This window comes from Rattus rattus, chromosome 7, assembly GCF_011064425.1.
Source record: "Rattus rattus isolate New Zealand chromosome 7, Rrattus_CSIRO_v1, whole genome shotgun sequence".
NCBI lineage: Eukaryota > Metazoa > Chordata > Mammalia > Rodentia > Muridae > Rattus > Rattus rattus.
The window spans coordinates 36,789,156-36,813,586 of NC_046160.1; the positions used below are offsets into that span (position 1 = coordinate 36,789,156).

The window sequence follows — 24,431 nt, forward strand, 5'->3', positions numbered from 1 at the left end:
ATGTATCAGAATTTTTGCCTATATAAAGTTAACAGTGTGGAGCCTAGAGAGCTGAGTCAGCAGTTAGGAACAGGACTTGGGTTTGGTTCCCCACACCCATGTGGTGGCTAACAACCAACTGTATTCCATTCATTGCTGCCTTCTCACCTCTGAGGGCACCAGGTATGTATATGACACACACACACACACACACACACACACACACACACACACACACACACACACACACAGGGAAAATACTCATAAAACAAAATAAATCTTTAGTGTGTAACAGTCACTTTTGTCGTCGTCTTGTTCATAGATTCTGTATGCCAATGAAGGAGAAAGTAAAAAGGAACCAGAATTTCCAGTGGAACCAGTGGGAGAAAAGTCTAATTATATTTGCCACAAAGGACATGAGTTTATTCCTACTCTTTATCACTTCCCAACCAACTGTGAGGCCTGTATGAAGCCACTGTGGCACATGTTTAAACCTCCTCCTGCTCTAGAGTGCCGTAGATGCCACATTAAATGTCATAAAGATCACATGGACAAAAAGGAAGAGATCATAGCCCCCTGCAAAGGTAAGTAGGGAAGTTCTTGCTGTGCTATTACTTGGGCTTCCATCATCTTAAGCATATTAATTCATTTCAAGTAATTCTTGTTGTAGTTTATTATGATATATCATCGGCAAAGAATCTGTTGTTATTAGCAAATTCAACGGAAGAACAGCAGAAATGGGTTAGTCGGTTGGTGAAAAAGATACCTAAAAAGCCTCCAGCTCCAGACCCTTTTGCCCGATCATCCCCTAGAACCTCAATGAAAATACAACAAAACCAGTCCATTCGGCGGCCCAGTCGACAGCTTGCTCCAAACAAACCAAGGTAATAAATAAAACATGGTAAAAAAAAAAAAATTTAAGCTGCTTTTTAAAAATTAAAAGTATTTTATTATTTTTTATAATCGTACTGTTTTCATCTTTAATCAGCACATGGACTAACTAGTGATTTGGAAGATGGCATTAAGATTGCGCATAGGCTGTTACATGTCAGGTGCACACACATGTTGCAAACTTCTTTTAGTTAGGTGATCTGAGAGGCAGAACTAAAAGCAGCTTCATCTGTAAGTGCAAAACAGTGTTTGTGACTTAACGAGCAATACAGTTCAGCTTTCAGTATACATACAGAGTGATGGGGGCATTGCTTGGAGTTGAAGTGCTAGTATAGTGGGAGGTCAAATATGGCAGTACTGATTTCATTTCATTATGTATTTGGGTTCAAAAGAGCCATTCCCTTTTAGGTAAGCATTTATAAACATTGTTTCTCATTGAGTGTGAAGGTTTGGTTAGCTAATGAAAGAAGCATTAACCTAGGCCAGGACCTCTTGTTACCTAACACAGGGCCTTCAGTATATGAGTGATACTGTGCACTGACTGCTCTCAGATCACAGACTTCTCATATGAAACTTTCTGGAAGTAGTATCTCAAGGAAAGAATTTAGAATGACAAAGGTAGAATTGGTGTTTTAGCAGCAAAATATGGTAAAATGAGCTGGGTGTGGTGACACATGCCTTTAGTTCCAGCACTCAGGTTGGCAGAGGCAAGAGTATCTCTCAGTTTGAGTCCAGCTTGGTCTGCATAGTTAGTTTTAGGACAGCCTGAGCTATAAGAGGCCAAAATGTCTTTAAAGGAGTCTAAAGAGGTGATTCAGCAGTTACAGCCTACTACTACTACTACTACTACTACTACTACTACTACTACTACTACTACTACTACTACTACTCTGGAGAGGATGAGGTTAGTTGTTAGCACTCGCTTCAGGTGGCTCACAATTACCTATAACCTCAGACCCACGGTGCATCTAACACCCTTATTTGCACTTGCGTAGCTGCACTCAACATGCACATAAATACAGAGAGAGAGAGAGAGAGACAGACAGACAGACAGACATACACATAATTAAAAATAAACACATCAGTCTTTTAAAAAAAAACCTTAAAATAATTGAGAGACACTGAAGGCCATTTGTAAAATTTGAAATTTTATTTTCTCTGATCAGTATTGTAAAACTGCTGGTGCATATATGATGTTTCAGTACCTTCTCAGAGTCTTTCATGGCTCATACTCTGCACCTCAGATCGAATAACATTAAAGAGTATAGGTTTATTTAATTCATAGTTCTGGAGGCTAGTATATCTAGAAGGGCTAAGGCTAGCATGTAGCATGTAACATTTGTAATGTTATGCTGTATGGAGACTGGGAGAGAAGAAAGTGGCAGTGGTAGAAAATGATAACTTGATGCTGGAGATGAAGCCTGAGTTCAACTAAAAAGAGATGGGGAGAATTTGCTAAAAGAAAAAAAAATGATTGTTTAAATACAAGTTTTTCAATGATTTACCAACATTTAAATCAATTACTGACAGTGGAAAAAAATGTAGAGAAGAAAAAAAAAGTGGGTTTTGTTTTAAGGTTGAAATAACCAGAATTAGTTGAGTAGAAGAAGATAAGGGAAAGGTTTTTAGCAAGTCTGACATACTAAACATGACCTGGTGACTGTAGTTTAACTATAAGAGTGTAGTACTTGGATGGGGTGGGGCTAGGGTGAGAGCACATGAGCAAGCCTGACACCTTAGTTTAATCCTCTGTGTCCCAAGTAGAACTTGGGTATGACAGTACCTTCCTGTAACCCCAGCGTTAGGTACCAAAATACGACCCTGGCAGTTAGTTAGCCAAGCAGCATAGCCAAAATGGTGAGTTTCAGGACTAGTAATAGAGGAAGACATTCCCAACATCCACCTCTGTTCTCCATGGACTCATGCACTGGCGTTTGTGTGTGTGTGACACTGGCACACACTTCAAAGATTTCAGAAGGAGGTAAAATACAGATTTCCATAAAATATCTGTAAATAAGGCTTAGATAGCCAGGAAAGACTACTGATCTCAGTCTTCCAGATATTCAACACTTTTGAAAGAATAATTTGGATTGACTTGTTTGCTTGAAGTTTATAAACATGAGCCTTCTCTGTTTCCTCCCTTTGTCCTCAAAGTTTGTTTAATTGGAAAGAACAGATCAGGGGTGGTAAGATATCTTAGTGGGTAAGGCACTATCATTCCTCGAAACCAGATGGTAGAAGAGATATTGTTACCACAGATTGAACTCTGACCTTCAGACAGCCTTCATGGCATGTGTATATGTGCATACACATAATAAATAAATGTAATTTTAAAAAAGCAGAAGAACTGGGCTGGAGAGATGGCTCAGCGGTTAAGAGCACCGACTGCTCTTCCAGAGATCCTGAGTTCAATTCCCAGCAACCACATGGTGGCTCACAACCATCTGTAAAGAGATCTGATGCCCTCTTCTGGTGTGTCTGAAGACAGCTACAGTGTACTTATATATAATAAATGAATAAATCTTTAAAAAAAAAAAGCAGAAGAACTGTATAATCTGAAAAGAAGCTAGAGTATTAGCTAATTTTTTTGTTAATTAAAAAAAATGGGAGGCGGGTGGAGAGATTGCTCTTCCAGAGAACTTGAGTTCAATTCCCAGCACCCACATGGCAGCTCACAATTGTCTGCAATTCCAATTCCAGGGGATCCAACACCCACACACAGACATACATGTAAGCAAAATACCAATGCACTTAAAAATCAGTTATTAAAAAGATAACATAATCATGCTCCAACTTTATGTTCAATTCATTTAGCCAAGTTAAATTGACAATCCCACTTACATGCCTGTGGCCTTGTCTTGTTCCATATTAGAATATACCTGTTGATGATCTACCCGGGGTTCCTCTGGAATTGAGGAAGCTGTGTTCCTATTGTTGCTCCCTTTCAAAGGAGTTTATTATCTATGGTGCTATTTATTAAACAACAACAAAAGACAATCACAGCTGTTGGCTGATGATGTAGTTCCTTTTGTACTTCTCAAATTGAGAATCAGGGTAGCTACATCTTTATCTAGACCGTAGGAATGAATGGGAAGAGCAAATTATGTTCTTAGCCCATACAGAATCTTGTCTTGGGTTCTCTCCAGAGGACCCTTCTACAGTGTGCCTGGTTACCATGACTACACCTGTACATAGCAGTGGAGAAACTTCCTCACTCAGTGTTTCTGTCTGAACTGTTGCCACCCTGCTCCTGAAGGGAAACTTAGAGCATTCACAGCACATTCTAGCCACAGTGCTACGTTCTGAAGTCTATAAAGGATAGAGCATATAAACTTGCCAACCTCCTGTTACAGATTGCTTGATTTGGCATTTAAAGACTGGGATTGGTCATTTGATGATGTTGATGGTGATGATGATGATGACGATGTTTTTGATTTCTGAAGAAATAAATGGGTAAATCCATGTAGTGCATGTGGTTTGCACTTGGACTTTCTTCTGTTCTCTCTCTTTTTTGGATAAGATATGTTTTAAAAGTAGTTTTCAGAAATATTTCTGTTCTAACCGGAATTTCTGTAGCAAGTGTAAAAGTAAAATGCTATGTTCAGATGCTTGTGTTCTCTCTCTCTTTTTTTTTTTTTTTGGATGGGTTTTTTTGAGACAAGGTTTCTCTGTGTTATCCTGGCTGTCCTGGAACTCACTCTAGACCAGGCTGGCCTCGAACTCAGAAAGATCCCCCTGCTTCTGCCTCCTGAGTCCTGGAATTAAAGGCCAGTGCCACCAGTGCCCAGCTATGTTCAGATTCTTTATTGGCTGTAGGTTTTTAATGTTATTGGAATTAAAATATTTTATCTTAGAAATTAAGCATGTAGAAGTAAGAAAAGATATTCTGATAACTTTGATTTATTCCACACAAGCTGTATTCAGAGAATTAAAACTTAACATTTTCGGTCTCAGACTAGTTTGTGAACATAGCATGTTTTCACCTCCTCTCTCATTCTTTCTCCTTCCTTTTTTCTAACTTGCAAGAATTAAAACCATAAATGCTTTTAAAGTCTGATACATGCAATGAATTAGCTCTTTCTGATTTGTCTTTGTGATGTGGTGAAACTTTAATGCTACCCTTGCTAAAAGAATGTGAGTGGCATGCTGTGTAAACTTCTGCCTTTTAAAGAAATGTAAAGCCACACATTGTGGCCCACTTGGAATCCCAGCCCTTGGGGGTTGTGGGTGGGAGCAGAAAAATGGGAAGTTCAAGACCATTTTTCAGCTACATAGTGAATTTGAGGCCAGTTTAGGCTCTGTGAGACCTTGTCTCAAAAAGAACACAGTAGGCATTGCAACATGTAAGGGTGTAGTTCCCATCTGCAGGCTGAAGTATGAGATCCATACCAGTTCAGGCTGGATAGTGAGACCCTGCCAGAGGACAGAAAAGGAGATTGTGAAATGGTTTGCTTAGGAACAAGATTAAATGAAAGTTAAATATTAGGACTTTAAGCCTTCATATAGAATAGACACATAAGTAATCTGTGTTAACTGAACATGTTGGAGGACATGTACTTACATCATGTAATACTGTAGCCTCTATATCCAGGCTTGTGTATGTCTTACGTATGTATACTATGGCGTGTTTAATCCCCTCTTAGTTTCTTTGTTTGGTTTTGTGATAGGGAGGATGGAATCTGGGGCCTTGGGCTTGTTAGACAAATGTTCTGCCCCTGATCTGTACTCTAGTGGCCAGAGTCTAGCCCTTTCCTCCTATCTTACAGTCATGAAAAGGGTGCCTTGAGGTCTAAAGTATGTAGAGCCAGACTGTGAGTCCTATTTCAGCTATGTAGGGCAGCTAGCTAGTTCAGCACTGCAAGACCCTGTTGTGTACCTTGTTAAGCCCTAATATTGCTGATTAACTGCACGGAATGTTTGTGGCCAGTATGGAACTTAGAAAGTCCATTTTTTATTTAGAAAAAAATGTATTGCATGTACCTAAAACTAAGTAATAGAATTGAATTTGTTAATGCATGAATTGGGTTTTAGAGGAAATAGAGTTTAATGATAAAAGTGAAATGTTCTCAGGGAATTTAACTGTCTCTTCAACTAACATTATTTCTTCTTCTTTTCTAGCTAACTGCCTTCTATGAAAGCAGTTATTGAAGGTGATCATATTCTTCCAGCCACAAGACTGAAATATGGTTTCTCAAAACTTAACTAAAAAGCTATATTTTACTGAGACACATACATACACCACATGCGCGTGTGTGCATGCTTGCACTCTCTTCCCCCCTGAAATAATTACAAATCATGGAGAGGTTTGTCTGGGCTACTTTGAAACAAGTTGAACAAACAATGGTTGGTGAGTAAAAAAAGTGTCCTACAATTCTCCCAGACTTGCTTCATAAAGCTCTTGGCAGTCACACTACATTGCACAGGATTGAGAAGAGTTTAAAGAAATCACATTTCAGTTTCAGCAGAGGGTTTCACCAGCATATTAGCCAGAAGAATTTGGGAGTGAATCCCACTACAGTGATGCTGACTGCATCTTTAAGAAGTGACCATGATGTTGTGTTCATGTATGGTATGTATATACATATGAGTTGAGCCTCATATATATATACACATACACACATACACATAAACACATTGTACTGTAATACTGCAAGATTTTTTTAACTTACCATTTTATTTTTTTATACACGTTAATCAGATATCATTATTTCAGTTGCAACTATGCACTTGTATAAAGCCATGATGTTGGAGTTTATATCCTTCACTCATGTACCTGATGAGGAGCTGCATGTTTGTGTAAACAATAACTGTAACAAGAAATTTGAAGTTAATTATTCCAGTTTCCTAATGCTTAAGATAGGCAACTTTACCCATTTTGAATGCCTTAATTTAATTTTCTCTCCCTCCAAATCTCAGCCCTTTTCTATATTTAACTAAAGAAAGAACAGTGTTTACCAGCTCGTAGGATGCAGCTTGCTTTATGGGGAAAGAAGTGCACTATTTTACGTGTAATACTTATGTCAGTGTCAGCCTATTTGATGTATGACGGTTTTTAATGTACTTGCTCATAGAAACAATAATGGATCATATTGAAACTAATGTGTGTGATGTACATCTGTTATTTTTTAATCCCTTTTTTTGCAGACTTCAGCTAGTCTGTGACTATGGAATATTTCCTGTGCTTTGAACTTGCTGGTTACCCTAGATGTGTTTTTATTTATGATAAAGACAATTTTTTTCACATTTTCATTCAAGATTCAAAAATTGTCTCAAATATAAAGAAAACTAACATGTTCTGTGTAGATATATTTTAAATATTTAAATGTGATTTTAAAGCAAACACCTGTGTATAGCAGTATTTCAGCTTTGATATCTGGAAAGAGGCAGCCTCAGAAGTACTTAATTTGATTTTCACTGTTAAATGCTGCTGAGGCTAGAGAACAGGTGGAACCTACCCTGCCATGCTGCTGGCCCAGGTAAGTGTGCTTGACCCTACAGCAGAGTGCAGCAGTGGGCAGCATCAGGCTCTGTACATACGCAGTGTTCAATGTGATATTGACATGTTTGCCTGATATTAGTGAAGCCAGTAGACATTTTTGATTGTTTTCTTCTGGGGTCACTGTAGAGATGCTGTAAAAAGTTCGATCCTCGTTATAGATGCTATTGTAGACATCGTGGCTGTTGCCCCACTGATATACTAAATCCAATTCTGTGACCTTCAGATGGCACAGTTTGCATCTCTCATGCTGTCTGATTACATGTGCATGCCATTTCCCTGGAAGCAGCTGAACTCTGGTTTGGAACACAACTTGCTTCCTCCCTTCCCCTCCCTCCTTCCTTCCTTCAGGTTTAAAAATGAAAATATATAAAATTTATATAGAAGAACTATTTCCATTCATTAGAGTTGTTTAAAAGGAGACTGAATTAATATTTTATATAAAGATTTTGTTACTATGGGAGGTTCTATCCTATTCTGAGTTGGAGAGTATATATATATATTTTTAATAAACTTTATTAAGGTGACATAATGTCAAGTTTACACATGAATAATTGAAGTATTTGAGTAAAAAAGGCAAAAGTTTTAATTTTGGATGCTGTTCGTGTATATATGTATAAGAGTTTGGAGAATCATGGTGTGATACGACTGTACAAGGCAATTAATGTGAAGGATTCAGGGGAATAAAACATTCTGAGGGGTGAAAAAAAATCTCTCCATGGAGCGTCTTCATATATGGTTTAATAGGGATTTATAAGGTCATTTGTCCAGCTGTCAGAATTCCAAGTAAAAACCACATGACCATAGAGAAGCATTTGCTTTCCTGCTCTCATTTGCATGCACGTCTGTGCACGTACCTGTCATTTTTTCCCCAACCTAACAATCATTACAAGAGCAACCTAATTTTGCCAGTTTCCATTTTAATTGAGGCCTCCAATCCTTCAAGATATATGCGTACCAGCACAAATACTGCTTCCTTTGTTCAGTCCCCCAGAGCTGTAAATACTTGCACTTGGGACCTAAAAGACAGGAAATGCTGGGTTTCCTTGGCTGGATGCTATTCTTTTGCTTTGTGAAATAAAAAAGACAGAAGGAAAAGAAAAACTTAAGTACCAGTATTACTGTTGAAAATTAATGGAAAATTAATTTTAAGCATTAATTTTCAATAACATCTAAAAGCAAGATTTAAAAAAAAAAATCTGTGATCCCAAGGGAAGGCTGCTCTTTGTGGCCAGCCTTTGAGAGGCCACGGCCCTAGAGGGGCTTCCCTCAGTTCATGTGCAGATCCTAGTAAGACGTGCTCGAGGCTGCCAAACCAACTGCTGCTGTCAGGCTGGTGGATTCCAGGGTGAAGTAAGAGACTCAGACTCTAGTTAACCTTGTAGAGATGCTTTAAGCAGCATGTTGACCCCAGGGAAAACAAGTAGCTTCCGAGCTTCTCAGGCCCTTGACTGCTACTGATTCTCTTTTTCTGTCTGAAGATGACTTCAGCTCCCCTGGCTCGTGGAGGTGCCACAGCCAATATTAAAGCACTTTGACAAGCACTGTGTGACAGTGCTGAGTGTTGTTCCCTGGGACCTCGCCTTGTTCCCTTCCCTGTGGTGACTTTTGTTTGAAACTGTAATAAGTTATAAACTGCATGATTTAGAGAGTCATCTTGAACCAGCTCCTTTCCCCAACACAAAAATCATCCCCTCTTGATTTATTTTTTATTTTGTTGCATCTTTGTAGTAATGTAATTGTATTTTTATGCCTGCTTTTTGTTTAAAAAATAAATAAAAGAAACTAAGATGTAAGCAATCTTTTCCTGTGAAGTAGTTGTGAAGTGCTGCAGCGTCTTAACCTGTCTCCTTAGAAAGTATGCTAACAGTAGATGGGGTGACGTCAGCACAGTAAAATCACTTCTGCCCTAGTTCCTGGACAGGTTAGCTCTAGAGTCCGCCTCCGACTCACTGTGGGTATGCAGGCTTAAGCATCTGGTTCCAGGTGGGGAGGGGAGGGGACACAGAGTGCCTTTCTCTCTGAGAATAGGTGCCTTACCGGTAATCTATGGCTGCCTTTTGGTTCTGGGGTTGGGTATTCTGTAAATTGGAGATTCTGTCTACCTGTTGGTTTGAAATACAATGGCAGTGCCTGTTAGATAGCTACAGTAACTTAGAAGTTCCTTCCAAAAGTGGGGAAATGGCCAGTGGTGCAGATGCATGCTGGAAAAACACACTGAAGAAATGAGGGCAGAAAGATGAATCTGAGCCCAGCTTGGGCAACTAATGGGGAAGGTCTTGTTTGTTTTGTTTTTTGTTTTTATTTAAAGGAATTGCTTGAAGTAGTGATAAAAGGCCCTGATTGAATATATCTAATACACTTGTTGGAGTAAAGACTACAGTTTATATTAAATTAATTAACAGGTTAATGGGCTGATTGTCAGTATCTGTGAGAAAAGATGAACTTGGGCTTTGTTTTCTGGCACTGGTTGAAATAGCCATAGAATGATTTATGTTTAGATGTAGTATTTCTCTCCTCCGGGTCCAGGTTTGCTGGGTTGCTAATAAGTTATACCTACCTAACTGAAAATTAATGACAACTTAAGATTCTGTGGAGTTCAACAAATTAAAGTTTATTAAATATGGAAAACTAAACATTTTCCAGCAAACATCATTTACTTTCTTGCAGTATACCAGAATAATGACATTCACATAGAAGAAGAAACTAAGCTTTTAAAGGTTGGATTTATAAAACATCAGAGGAAGTTCTGCAGACAACAATGTAGGATAGTCTTACTTTAGTATGAACAAAATCCCTAAGAATTGGGTAGGACTTCGCAATACTCTACTGTATATATACCTTCCAGTAGCTAAAACTAAGTTCTAGCAATAGGAATTGAGATGTAGCCCTTTAAAAAATGGTGGCATTGTGCTTAAATGGAGAGACTGCTGAGGCTTTCTGATCTAAACAGATAGGGCTCTATTTAGGAACTCCCTAAGGCACACTGTGTTGGAGAACTGCTTAGTATACACCTGTGTACACTTTGATAGCCCTGCTTGGATTGAGAGGATGTTATACTGCATTATGACATAACAAGGCCAAGCCCTAGAGTTAAACTGCGCAGGTGTGAACAGTTCCACTTCTGACTGAGCAGACCCTACTCCTTGTGGGAAGGCTGCTTAATATTCTGAAAGCCACAGTGTAGATGTAGCTGGCTCTTCAGAGAACTTAACCGTGATTTTAAGGGTGAAGGTGGCTTCTTGGGCAGGTTCCATCATTTGAATTGTCAAAGCCAGGTGTGGTGGCTCACTCTAGTCAAGCATTCCCAGTACTCAGAAGACCAATGGAGGGTCACAGATTGGAGGATAGCTTGGGCTATGTAGCGAGACTATCTTGTGGGGAAGGGAGGGGCAAAGCTACACACAACCCAATCTAAACCCTCCCACAACCTAGGAGGGTAGGGGAAGGAAGTTGGCCTTTTTAAAACAAGTGTCTCTTTCCCTCCTTCCTTGACTTCCGTGTCTGAGTTTGCTGTGTAGCCCATACTACCACAGACTCCCCAGTGCTGGGATTATAGGTTTGTACTTCCATATTCAGCCAAGTGCTTTAACAAACCTGATCTAAAGTCTCTGAAATGGTTGACTAGGAAACAATTTTAAAGGTAGCAATGAAAAGCAATGGTGCATCCTCTGATTTGGTCATTTGAAGTCCACTGCGTGTAGAAAGAATACATCCATCATTCAGCTTTGGTGACAGACTTCCGGTAGTGAAGTACCGTTGCTGTTACCCATATATTTAAAGCCAACATGATCACAAAACGTATAAGAACTGAAATAAATGAAAAGAAAGTTCTGACATTAAAAAAAAACTGGACAGTATACTGCTTTAATTAGGAGCCTATGTAAAGTTTTACCCCAACCCCAGACAAAACAATGAGATCATGAGAACATTGGTTCCAGACATATCTAGGAAAAGGACTTCCCTGTAGAAATGACCACCTGGGCAGCCATACATCCTTAGTGTTACATTGAAGTAATACGGCTCTGGCCAAGAAGTGCAACTGAGACCCCTTTGCTTACATCTTGACACAGCTGTCTCAAAATGCTGCATTCTATGAAGACCATTCTAGTAAAGTGGTGGGCCTGCTCATGGATCTATGAGGGAGGCTGAGGGAGGAGGACTGCTTGAGGCCTGAGTGAAAAGCCAACCTGGGCAGCACAGCAAAGATTGCATCTCATGAGACAACATCTGAGAAATCAGCCCAGTGTCAGTACATGTTGTATAATAAAGTACCTACTTAAAAATGGGACTGATAGATCATAAGAATAGTGGCCTAACTTGCCCTTTCCGACATGAAATCTGTGTTTGTTTTATGTCAGGTCTCATTGATTCAAACTCTGTAGCTGAGGATGGCTTTAAACTCCTGATCCTCCTGCGTCTGCATCCCAAATGCTGGGATTAAAATTTTAGACACATAGATGATTGAATCCAGAGCTCCCTACGTGTAAGACAAGCTATTTTACCAAACATTCTACATACATAAGGCGCAGTAGCACATTGTGGGTGTGGGTGTTTCTTTGTGTCTTGGAACTTTTATGTAACCAGGTTTGCCCTGAACTTACAAAAACCAGCCTGCCTCTGCCTCCCCAGCGTTGGGACTACAGGTGTGCACCACCATACCCAACTGGCCACACTGTTTTTAAAAGCTAGTCCCTCGGGAACAGCGGTGACAGATGAGAAACAGACAACAGTGGGAGCATTCTTGGTCTTTTAAATATAGACTTTTATGTGTAGGTTCTTTGCTGTTTAATTATGTCCTTTCTCTCCTGTGAACTCAAGTCCCACAGGACAACAAGGCCTATCTCCTGTTCGATCCTGTCACTAAAGTCAGAGCTTACAAAAGTACAACCCCCCAAACTGTTCTAAAGCTTCACTCTTCTAAAGTTTGCTTTCTCAACAAAAGGTCTAGTGCTGAGGAAATTTACCACTTACTGGATAGGTTTCTATCTTTTCACTTTCCAAAGATGCTGTTGAGGTCAGCTAAGGGGTTAATTAATTCCAGCCAGAGTATTTTCTTAGTTTCCTTGGATGTGTGTGCTCACTGATTTAAAGCAGTTAGAGGTGTCTTTCTGCTCAAGGCATGTCTTATTCTTGCCTCTCTGATTCCTGCCAACCTTCCCTCCTCTCCCCCCATCTCCCAGCTCCCTGCTCCCCGTGTCCTGAACTACTTGGTATGGCCAGTGCTGGTCGTGTTTGGTGTTACTCCTCTTACTTAGCCTTTAAGACCTTGCTCCTCTGCAGACTCTGCTCCCAGCTCCCCCAGAGCTCCTTCAGCTACCCCACTGCTCTGTCTCCGGCGTCTCTCATTTTTGGTCGGGAGATTGGCTGGCCTGGCTCTTTTGCCTCAGCACCTTAAGCGTATGGGACTACAAAGTGCATGCCACCATATCTGTGCCCTGCTCTGAAAACCCATTTCACAGCACAGTTCATCAGCTAATTGTGGGACGGACTCCTGTCCAACTTCCTTGTTGAGGTAGAAACTCCAGGATGAGAATTGACTCCCTTGGATATGTTCCTCCCCGAGGACTGCAAGGAGCAGGTGCTTACTGGAGACAGCCACCACTGATGTACGGTGGCTACATGTGTGTTATTTTGTCTTTGGAATCTGTAGCCCAATTCAGCCAAATGAATCTGTTAAGCCTTATGGTGGATCCCATGTGGAGACCTAAGTCTCACCAAAAAATGCATATAGGAAGTCGGGTTTTTACTTACTTGTCAGGTCATTAGTGGTCATTAAAGTTGTTATTATTCTTGCTGTAAAAGAAAATTCACAGCAAATAAATAACTTGATTCTCACACATTTTGATATTTCTATTTAGTTCATGCCTTTCTGTTTTACTATAACAGTATTAACTTCTTTAATGACATTGATGGGACCCTTATTAATACTGAATTGTGTAACCATCTAATGACATGCTGTGCACCCTGGCCCAGTCCTGAAGAAGCTGCTCACAAAAGCGGAGGTGATTTGTAACAGCTCAGCACTGCCAGGAAGGGTTCCAATATCTCCATATGCCCACCCTAAGAAAAGAAAAAAACCCTTAAAAGTCTGATTTGCATATTGAGCTCCCAGGCACTTTAGCTGAAGAAGGCTTTGTGTGTGTGTGTGTGTGTCTGTCTGTCTGTCTGTCTTTGTGTGTATGTATGTATGTGTGTGTACACACATGTGCATGCACACATATTACGAAGATACAGGTAGATAGATTGGAGAGATGGCTCATTGGTTAAAAGTACTGACTTTTCCAGAGGACCTGAGTTCAATTCGCAGCACCCACATAGGGGTATATAACCCTAGTCCCAGAGGATCTGACTCCCTCTTGTGGCCCGAGAGGGCATCAGGCATGCATGTCGTGCACATACATAAATTTAGGCAAAACACCAATATACATAAAAATTTTTAAATGTTTTAAAAACTATATGTTTTGAGATCGGGCCTTACTGTACCACTGGCTGGTCTTGAACTCCTGGAGACCCACCTGCCTCTGCTTCCTGAGTACTGTGATTAAAGGTATGCACTACCATGCTTGGCAAAAGTTCTTTTAAGCATTAAACTCCACCTCATTTTTCATAGTAAGACAACTAAGGCTTAGAGCAAACAAGCTCTTCCTGTCTAACCAGTGTTTTGTGGGTTTTGTTGTTGTTGTTCAGTTCCTTTCTCCATTAACAACCCTCTGTAGTGAACAGGACTCTGGGTAACAGTTGAAGCCAGTACTCAGCTGTAGTCTGCACTACACCCCCTTGTACACAAAGGTACCCTTAGCAGGTTCTGTTGAATAGTTAATATAAAAAATATTAGTGTGAAAAAAGACCTCAGTCAGTTAATACCAGAAAGATACTGACATTGATGAAACCCAGTCCCTAGAGAGTGGTTATCTTACTTGCACAGGTGTAGGCGGAGAGCCCCCAGGTCAGTGCACTCACAGCTCCCGAATCTTGTGCCTTCCACAAATACTGGAGCTGAGCAAACTTACTGGCTGCACTAATGACTGTGCATAAGTTCTATTGTGGATAAAATGAGAGTTAGGAACCTAAAAAGATGACTGGGTACAGTGCTTTGCTTATTTTTTTTTTTTTTTTTTTTCCGGAGCTGGGGACCGAACCTAGGGCCTTTGTGCTTGCTAGGCAAGCGCTTTACCACTGAGCTAAATCCCCAACCCGCTTTGCATATTTTTTTATCAATTATTTTTACTTGTTATTCTTTAGAGAGGGGACACAACTCATGGGGGCCAGTTTTCCTCCCACCACGTGATCCTGGGGATTGAACTCAGGTTGTCAGGCTTGGCAGTAAGCACCTTTAACCACTGAGTCATCAGCCCAGATACAGTGTTTTCTAAGCCAGATTTTCAAGTCTGCCATCTCTAACCTGCTAAGGTTTGAAACCTCAGTTTGGTGAAGAATGATTCTTGGCTACCTCTGTGGTAGGGAATGAATTGGCCAGAGCTAACAGAAGAACCACAGACCTGACTGCAGACTCGTCTGTCCCTACTCTCCCGAGAATAGAGGGGGTATATCCTGGGATAGCATTTAACTGACCAACTTGCAAACTAGCCACAGGAGACTTGTGTCTCTTTCCCATCCCAAGTGCCCTGTCTCCTGTTACCTCTCAGAAAAGAAAGCCTTGCAAATTGGCTATCAACCCATCAGGCCCCATCTCCACTGCAGCATCTAGGCTCAGACTGTCCAGAGGAAGGTCACTGCAGTCACCCAGACTGAGCAGCATGGCAGGAGCAACATTCAAGAAGTCAGGGAAATGAAGCAGAATAGATTAGGAAGGGCCACAGAAAGTGATGTGTTTGAAAGCCAGGCAGGCCAGAGAACCAAGGGAATAGTAGAAACCTTGATCTATAGTGAAAGTTTGAGGGTGGTGTGTGCAAAGTGGGGTGGGATTGGCTTTCATATGAATGGCAGTCCCAGGGCCTTTGACAGGCTCTGGAGGATAGTACCTGCTTTGCTTCCTGCTGGGACAATATCACCTATATGGCTGGCCTCCATAGGTCCCTGAAGGTGAGACAGGGAAGAACCATGGAGCGGGGAGTGTGGGGGGGGTTTGGGCAGATGATGGGGCAGTGCCACTGCCAAGCCTAAACAGACAAAAGTTACACTGGGAACTGGGCACAGGTGCCTTTAAGAAAGGGAAGGCGGGGGGTTGGGGATTTAGCCCAGGGGTAGGGCGCTTGCCAAGGAAGCGCAAGGCCCGGGGTTCGAACCCCAGCTCCGAAAAAAAGAACCAAAAAAAAAAAAAAAAAAGAAAGGGAAGCCTGTGGGGGAGAAGGCTCTTGAGAAATTGGGGTAGTGAATACAGCAAGGGAAGAGGGCCAGGCCAGATCAGTGTGGTGGTTAGGGTCCAAAAAGAAAGAGACACCCAAAGTGGGTTACAATGTGGCCATGTCCAAATGGACAAGCTACTTTTGAGTGTTTACTTGTCATGACAAAGCCAACTTTGAGATCAAGGGGCATATGCAAATGGGCCATAAGAGAACCTTGGTAGTGCCAACACACACTCAAGGGATAGCATTACGTTTTCTCGAAAAACAGTCCAGTGCAGGCAAGGGACTGGGAAGAAGCAGAAATGAGAATAAACTGCACGTGGCCATGTAAAGTACCAGTCCCCAATTCTTCCAGGGAGCAGGCACACAGTAAATGCTTGTACAGGGACTGAAGGAGAAGTCAGAGCAGGGGAAATGGGAAAGTTACTCCTTTAAAAATTAAGCTGCCAGGATGGCAAGATGGCTCAGTGGGTGGGGAAGATTGCTGTGGGCCTGATGACCTAAGTTCATTCCCTGAAATCCACAAGGTAGAAGGAGATGACTTCTGCAAATGTCTATATACATCCCCATATCATCATCATGCAGGCATCGCATCTCAGGTTGAGAACTGTAAGCACCCTCATTTACTTACTGGCCAAGGTCACCTGATAATGGCTTTAATGAGACCAGGCCAGTTGGAGGGGCCACAGCAAAACTTGAAGGAAGTTATGGCCATTTTATTGAGAGCAATCAGGCTTTTTATACCTCTATCAGAAACAATATATTGCATTTGCCAGAATCAGTACAGTTGTAGTTGCCAGGATACAATGACATTTGCAAACTATATAGGATAAACAAGATTGATGAGAGATTAATGTCCAAGATCAATTGTCTTCTCAAGTTTCCATGCTTCCTTGACTACTAAGAGGACATACAGAGAAACAAATCAGCCTGAATGCTTTTGCTGCCCAAGGGAGGGTGCTGGTCTCAGGAACTAGAAGGCATATGATGTCCTGAAGCCATGGACTCTAACCCGAAAAACCTATGATGCATGCCTCTGAAGGCTGCTAGGTCAAGCTAACTCCATGGTTCCCTGTGAGAACCACTGCTCTGAAGTGATGTAGGGGCAGAGAGAAGGTATCTGTTTTTTCAGTTTGTTAGTGGCACCACTCACCATGGCCAAATCGATGATCCATTTCTGCAGGCTGAGGATGAACCAAGAAGACACAAATCTGGTCAAGTGCTAAGGGACACAGCAGTGTCACTGATAGGTCCATCCACCCCTCCCATCTTGTCCTTCACAGAACAAGCCAGACCACAGAGGGTGACACAGAAGGCAAGGTAGAGTGGGGGATTGTTATGCTGGACAGTGTGTAGTTTGAGAAACATTCAAGGGGTTGAACATGAACATCTGCTCTGAGTTAAAAGAACAGAAGAAAATTATGGAAGAAAACACAGACCTGTGTTCATACACTGTAATCTGGGATTGGGAATATTCATCAGTGGGCTTTCTTTCATTTTAATAAATCATTTTGTTTTATGTATGCTGGTGTTTTGCCTACATGTTTGTGTGAGAGTGCTGGATCCCCTGGAATTGGAGTTATAGGTAGTTGAGAGTTGCCATGTGAGTGCTAGAAAGTGAACCTGGGTCATTTGAAAGAGCAGCCAGTGCTCTTAACCACAGAGCCATGTCTCCAGCCTTCCCTGTCTGCCGGAGATGGAGACATCTCTAAGGCATTGTCAAAATTAAGCACTTAGAAAAAAGATCCAGCCTTGCAAAGGAGAGGTGTTCTGCAAAACTGTAGTACTATGTGTGAACTTTTTACTGAATCCTCACTCTTTTCCCACTAAGTGTTGTAAAAGCACACTAGTTGGGGTGTGCGATGGTAGGTAAGGAGGAACCACTTTCCATCTGACCTGCTCAGGAAGCTCAGTGACTATATGAAACAAAGGGACCCAACCAGAGCAAAAAGATCAAGCTATAAGGGCTGAGGAGAGGGGAGCAATTGGGAGGGCATGGTCCGAGTAGCAGTGGCTGGGAAGAACTAGTCACTTCCTGCTACTTTGCCTTGTGTTTTCTTCCTCACCTTGTCCACTTCTCACATGCTATCAGCATACAGAAGAAAGCCAAAGGTGACTAAAAACAATGGCCACATTAAGTAGGTAAAGGGATTACACTAAAGATGGCCTATGCCAAGATGGCCAGCATCCAGCTGTGCTAAACTCTTATTAAAGCATTCTCTATGCAAAGTGTAGTGGCACAAAGCCTGTAATCCTAGCGTTTAAGAGGTGGAGACTGAAAGATCAGGAGTCCTCAGCTATACCGGGAGATGAAGGCAATGCCCCCTTGAAACTGACCTCAGAGCAGAAGTGGATTACAGTGTGCTCTCCCTCTTTCTATGGGGGGAGGGGAATCTTAACCAGGGGTCTAGTAGCAATTGAGACAGTTTCTGGTCAAGACTTGCCCAATCCCTTGGGCCTGTCATTGTAAAACGGGTGTGTGGCTGTGTCATGGAGCAGCAGGATTAATTGACTGCCACTACCATGAGAACACTTTCTTGGCCTTTTAAAGAGTAAGAAATTCAAGAAAAGTGAACAAAATCTCTATGAAAAGAGCTGGCATGGAATCTCACCCTTTGCAAAGAAGATTCCACTGAGTGGTACAGTCTGATCGTTGGCCATTCTGCACTGTAAGCCTCCAAACCAACACAGCCACCCAGATGACAAGGCTCGGCCTCTAAATTACAGTTTTGCATAAATGTGTGATCAGTGGAACCCATCCAGCCCACACTTAACTCACTGAGAGGCACCTGCCAGGTGCATCCTGCATGAGACTTGGTTCCAGGCACACTGGTGTTATTAATCCCCTGGGGACATGCTCTCAGAAGGAAGGAGTGCCCAAGATAAGCACAGGTGGAGCTTGTTGCTCTTAGCAGGGCGGCTGCACATTTCTCATGTTCATCCAGGAAACAGCAAGTCTACACCCCACTGGGTCTTGGAGAGCAATGGGGCATCCTGTTATGGGGATCTCTGGCAGCAACTGTACTAACCTAAGATCTATGTCAAGACTTGCATTTGTGATTCTTTCTCGGTGCTGAGGACAGAATCCAGAGCCTCTTGTATGCCACAACTGAGCCCCCTTCCTTAGCGCCTCCAACTCTTATCTCCAGCTCATATGCAGGAAGGATACACAGCCATGTACGGCAAGGCTTGCTTCACGTTCCCATTGAAATGAAAGACGAAGAGCAGGAGGACAATGTCTGAAAGAAGAGGCTCTGTGAGATGGGCAGGGTAGCAGGTGGGAAGGCTGGGGAGCTAGAGAACAAGTTACCTTGTACGATGAGAATGGGGTATTCCAGGTAGGTGAGCAGTGGGTTCCCATAGTAATGTTGATAACGAAGGAAGACCAGGAACCTGCAGACAGGAAATGCATATATTCACAGACCACCCTGTGCCCGACCCTCCAGACCCCAGACTCTGGCACATTTTCTCTAGCCTATGTGGTCTTCATCATAAGTGTGATTGACTTGAGGATAGACCTTTGGGAATATTGCCAGAGACATATGGCGTATCCAATAGTCCTTGAGGGTCAGCCAAACACCTTCAGGGTTACCTACACCGCCTTCCACATCATAGCAATCACTTGAGGAAACTAAAGGTCAAAAAGACAAGGCCATGTAAGAACCCAAGGGTAAGAGTCTCACCAGGAGATGTTGCCCTAGTTCTAGCTGTTATGCTTTTAGGGGGACCCTAGGGATGGCGCGTAAGTTCTCTGTTTTTAAGGTTTCTCTAAAACAACTGTCAACCAGGCATGGTGTCTCAGGTGTCATTAAAGTACGCTTTGGCCAAGATCCAATTCCCTCAAATCATGATTTTAGATTTGAGCTCTCAGATTGAAATCTAAGGAGGGCTTATGTCCCCAAGGCATAGTCCCTGCAGTATGCACACTGGTTTGACAGTGGTGTTCTTCCCGATGCCTCAGAGATCATCTGGCTGGTGAGGGGCAGGCAGACAGGCAAGCAAGGCCCAGAAGGGAAGCAGAATTGTAGTGACCATCCTAGCCATGCAGGGAGGAGGTGGGAAGGGAACAGAAAGAAGGGAGGAGTCAGAATGTAGACCGCCAGGATCCGGCTAGGTTGCCCCTCCTATTCCTATTGTTCCTACCTCTGGATTAAAACAGCTCTAACCTAAAGCTGTTTGAGGATTAAAGAAGGAATGCGTGTAGGGGCCCCAGAAGGACCTTCAGAAAGTTCTCACGCACCAGGAGCCATTGTAGTAAACTCCTGGCAGAAGTAGGGATAAATAACTATTGGATTTCAGTGGTGGAGCATACTGGCCTTCTGGCCACAGAGCTGGTCTTAACCCTGCCAAACATAATTACAGAAGTCTTAGCTGCTCGCCCACTGCCTCGAAGGGAGGAAGAGAGGCCTTTGGGAGTTCCAGGAAAGAGCCTACTTGATCCACAACCACGACCGACTACAAGACCCTTCCGCATCCTGGGGAACATTCCATGGCCAGAGCTTTTTTCCCCTGGGTCGGCTGTTGGATCTGAGACCATCCCTAATTGAGTTTAAAACCAGGCAGCAAAGAGGGAGCTACAGTCAGAGTAAGAGATGTTGGATTTGGCGCTCTGGAGGCATCCCTGAGCTTTCTATTCAGTCCTGCACCCTGAAACCTCAGCTTCAGATGTCCATGAAGAACTTAGCAAGCCAGAGGCCAAATAGCTCTCCTGACTTCACGTCCCCATCCTCTGCTCCAGCCAGGCTGTCACTTTTGCATCCTTCATTCTGCCTTTTGCCTTAACTCTTACCCTGACAGTCTCTCCCTTCTCTGAAATGCACATACTCTCGTTCTATGGAGCCAATGGATCAGAGCCCCGCCTAGCATCTAGCGTCCCTGGAAAGGTACACTTTGAAGCACCGCACCCCCTCCCCAATTCTATCAGATAGGCGTGTCCCACTGAATGAACACAAGACTGCGGGGTGCGACTGGTGTCAAACCGTGAGGTTTTGTGCAAGAGGCTGGTGCAAGATCGTGGGACTTAGGAACGTGTTTGCCGTTTGTTTTTCCCAACCAAAGTTTTACAACTTTGCCCCTTACTCTTAACTACATAGTCAAGGTTACCGAGAACTCCTGCAGCAGTCTCAGCCCATCCCTACGTGTTGGACTCCAACACAATTTCAAGTTCTCCTTTTTCCTTCCCACATGGAATCACCAAATCTTGTAACTCAAATAGCTTAACACTTAGGAGATTCAAGGCAGGAAAAAAATGTGGGTGGTGCTGGGTGAGGTTAGGGATGGCAAGAGACTGAAGGTGCAAATGGTTTTGCTCGCGGCAAGTCACATCTGTCAAGTAATTGTTTTAACATCTGGAAATATGTTAAATATCTGGATAACACTTTGAGAGATACTTTTAGTGTTGATGTAAGTCAGAGAGAGAGAGAGAGAGAGAGAGAGAGAGAGAGAGAGAGAGGCTTTTCTTTTCTGAATCTATAAAATGGGCATGCTCAGGCAAATCCTGGAATTTGGGAAGAAGCAGGGGAGGTGGGTGGGAGCGCCCAGTTAAGCACCTCCTAGCCCCAAGCCCCCCAAATTAACCCTTGGTTTCCCGGACTCCCAATTCCTTGCAGGCCTCCTGGGACCTTACCCGGCCAGCTCCAAAAGTAAACTAGGGAGGCTGATCCCTCGTGCGCTGCGCGCCGCCAGCTGCGCGTAGATCTGCGGCAGTTTGAGTGCGGCGCACACGCCCAGCGTGCTCCAGTTGCAGAACCATAGCAGCCCGGCCTCCATTCTGCAGTCACGGGCGTGCTAGGCCAGGGGGCTTCGGGATCTTATAGGTTAGAACCTGAGGCTCAAAATCCAAAGAGTCCTTCCGCCTTCCCGCCGGCCAGGCCCCGCCTCGACCACGCCCCGAGCTGCTGTGCTGCGAGTGCGCTCCGCCCGGAGTTTGCTCTGCTTAGGATGCTCCCTACCCCTTGCCAGTTCCGCTCCCGTGCGCCCCGCCCCGAGTCTGCTCCGCTCCGGGCGCGCCCGGAGTCGGCTTGGCTCGTGATGCTCCCTGCCGGGCGTCTGCTCTGCTCTGGGTGTGCACTGCCCTGGGTCTGCTCCGCTCCCGGTCCTCCGGGCACCCAGGGCGGTGGTTCTGCCCTGCCCTGCCAGACACTGCCAATTGCTGATTCATTTTCCGGATTCCACCCAAGGGTGCTCCTCTTAGCGGAATGGAAACGCCAAGCAGACTAGCCTCCTCGGGGGTTGGGTGGGCCCAGGGCCTTACCCCTGAGACATTCTGTTGAGGTTTTCCACTCTCTACAAGTTATCTTTTTTCTCTAGAGATTAAAACTTTCAAAGCCCTTGGTCTAACCTCGTCAGCATCCTTCTAGTCTTATGGGCCTGGAAAAGCCTGAGGACTGGGTGAGTCCTCTGAAACCCTGCTACAAGGCACTAGCTTTCTACTTGTGGGGAGGCTAATCTCAGTGAGTTTGCTCCCTATTCCCGGAGGCACACATTTTCCTGTTTTTTTTGTTTGTTTGTCTTTGTTTTTGTTTTTGTTTTTTTTTGAAACATGGTCTCACGAAAACGCAAACGCAGACTGGCCTTGAACTAACACTCTCTCTCTCTCTCTCTCTCTCTCTCTCTCTCTGTGTGTGTGTGTGTGTGTGTGTGTGTGTGTGTGTGTGTGTAGCCTAAGCCAGCCTTCAACTTCGGATCCTCTCCATCCCCCGCTTCCGCTTTCCAAGCGCTAAGATTTCAAGTGTGTGTCACTGCACCAGGCCATTTATTGTGTGGTTTGAGACACGGTCACATGACCCACGTTGGCTTTGAACTACTGATTTCCCCACCGTCTTTTGGCAAATGCTGGGATTATAAACTTCTTCCGTCGTACCCTCTGAGAGCTCTCTCTTTCTAACCTTCCTCCTTCTTTTACTTTTTGGTTTTTTGTTGTTGTTGTTGTTGTTGGCATATGCGCAAGCATGTGAGTGCTTGCATAAGCCAATGGACAACCGCAAATGTCACTCCTGACTGTCCACCCCTTTTAAAGTGGGTTCTGAGGATCTAATTCAGGTCCTCAAAAGAATTATTGATGACTATTGATAAGGGGATGTCGTGGTGCTGTTTCCCTCTAGTTGGATCTGCACTCTCTGGAATGAGGGTGACTGTGATCACTGGCTGGGGACTTCAGGGCCCACTAGCATGCCCTGGAGAGTGGGGGTGGTGGTGGGGCGTTACAAGGTCCCTCTCCTCTGCAGTGTTTATAAACTGTAAACAGTAGCTTTTCCCTGAGTTGCATGGGGGGAGGGAGGCTGACAGCCTGTCTGCAGTCAGTGGTGCAGTTTTTATGAGTCATCTCACCCATGCCGGGTGATAGGGGTGCCTGTATCACTTACAGTCCAGTGAACAATCCCAATAAAAGTCATCGTTTGACCAAAGCTGCACTTGGATGGGATTGATTCTTTGGTCTGTTGGAGCACTACCTGGGGAGAGTTGGCGCCTCTGTATATTTCCTCAGGAGAAACAACACAACGGGGAGAAAACCTTGACACCCTTTAGGCACAAGATTGGAACAGGGGGTCATTTTCCCCACCTCTGGAGATCACTAAGTTATGAGGCAGAACACACACACACACACACACACACACACACACACACACTCATGCACCTGGTTGCATGCAGTCTGCTGATTCAGCGCTGTAAACCAGCACACCTTCCTTCTCGCCTCCGGTCCTACCCAGTGCTCACACACACACACTTGAACCCATATTTTAGCTATGTTGCACATCAGCAGACAATTCTGCTCCTAAGAAAAGTAGACCAGAATGGAGATCCCAGCCAGCCAGCTCTGCTCCAAGTTACTCCATATTGGGTAAAGCCAGCAGCCTTGCCCTGAGTGACTCCATTTTACAAAGTAGCAGTTTGTTCCATTTTGAGGGTAAATGCTAAGGTAAAAGGATTCCACGTCCCATATAGGCAAACAACCCCTTACATCTCTAAGCTAATCAATAGCTAACATTTCCATCCACATATGGCTTATCTGTCTGTATTTATACGTGGCACATAAGCTACTGGCCAGTGTGCTGTGCTCAGCACTGAAACTGGGAACAATGCTTGTTCTACACCAGGTCTTCTTAAACTCCTTCCACTCACAGCCCATCTCAACTGAGAAAGTTCTATGGGACCCTGGATATAGAGCTATGAACACCATGTGATCAGGCCGTAGCTTTCAGAGCCAGCCTGGACACCTTTCCTGTGTCTTTCCTTCTCTGACTCTTTCTGAAGGATGCTTTTCCAAACACTTTGGTTCTGTTACTTCCCCAGAGACTCTCCCCCACTTCCCTCACCACACTGACTGCTGGTCTGCCATGTGGCTACTTACTAAAAAAGGACATGGTTTTTCTTTTCCAAGTTTTATAGTTTGCCTGCCCTCTGTTTTACTCAAACTCTAATAAAAAAAAAATCCTTGAACTTTATAAAAAAAAATGTGTGCAAATAGAACACTTGCTGATAACAAATTAAATACTTTTTAAAAAAAATATTCTTTGGTTTACACTTAAGTTTGCAATTTACTAAAGATAAAAAGCAAATTTGCATACCGAGATGGTTATGTCATTTTTACTAAAGAATTAAATCTTGGCTGAATATATGATAGGACTGAAAATAGAACAATTTCAACATTTTTCAGAGTTGACTAGTGTTTTTATTTTATTTTAAAGTTTTTTAAAATCTATTTTTATTTTATGTATGTGGTTGTTTTGCCTGAATATCAGTCTGTGTACTTCATG

General features: G+C 43.3%; 2 protein-coding genes across 3 annotated transcripts in view; one reads left to right on the forward strand and one right to left on the reverse strand.

The window, feature by feature from the left end:
• Positions 1 to 9,166, forward strand: part of Rock2 (Rho associated coiled-coil containing protein kinase 2) — a 93,945-nt gene extending 84,779 nt beyond the window's left edge. Inside the window, exons 31-33 of the mRNA XM_032907502.1 lie at positions 302 to 563; positions 650 to 863; positions 5,989 to 9,166. Of these exons, the coding sequence (XP_032763393.1) occupies positions 302 to 563; positions 650 to 863; positions 5,989 to 5,992 (480 nt within the window). The 3' untranslated portion in view covers positions 5,993 to 9,166. The remainder of the gene's footprint in view (positions 1 to 301; positions 564 to 649; positions 864 to 5,988) is intronic.
• A 788-nt stretch (positions 9,167 to 9,954) lies between these two features.
• Slc66a3 (solute carrier family 66 member 3) lies at positions 9,955 to 21,759 on the reverse strand. Of its 2 annotated transcripts, XM_032907503.1 has the most exons (7): positions 21,302 to 21,759; positions 18,986 to 19,068; positions 18,845 to 18,914; positions 16,829 to 16,886; positions 14,287 to 14,407; positions 13,121 to 13,162; positions 9,955 to 11,176 (listed from the first exon to the last, which is right to left on the reverse strand). In XM_032907503.1, the coding sequence occupies exons 1-7, from the start codon at positions 21,442 to 21,444 to the stop codon at positions 11,085 to 11,087; spliced, it is 609 nt and encodes a 202-aa protein (XP_032763394.1). In that variant the 5' UTR covers positions 21,445 to 21,759; the 3' UTR covers positions 9,955 to 11,084. The 2 variants fall into 2 exon arrangements, with proteins under 2 accessions (XP_032763394.1, XP_032763395.1); XM_032907504.1 differs by lacking the exon at positions 14,287 to 14,407 and having other exon boundaries at positions 11,010 to 11,176.
• Positions 21,760 to 24,431: the final 2,672 nt, after the last annotated feature.

Bases quoted from the DNA above. Each gene is read 5' to 3' on its own strand.
- Slc66a3 (XM_032907503.1), bottom strand. From the start codon at position 21,444: ATGGAGGCCGGGCTGCTATGGTTCTGCAACTGGAGCACGCTGGGCGTG. The intron at 19,069-21,301 runs GTAAGGTCCCAG...TCCTGTCTGCAG, and splicing joins TTACTTTTGGAGCTGGCCGG to GTTCCTGGTCTTCCTTCGTT. The intron at 13,163-14,286 runs GTAAGATAACCA...TTTCTTTTACAG, and splicing joins CTCCGCCTACACCTGTGCAA to CAAGAATAATAACAACTTTA.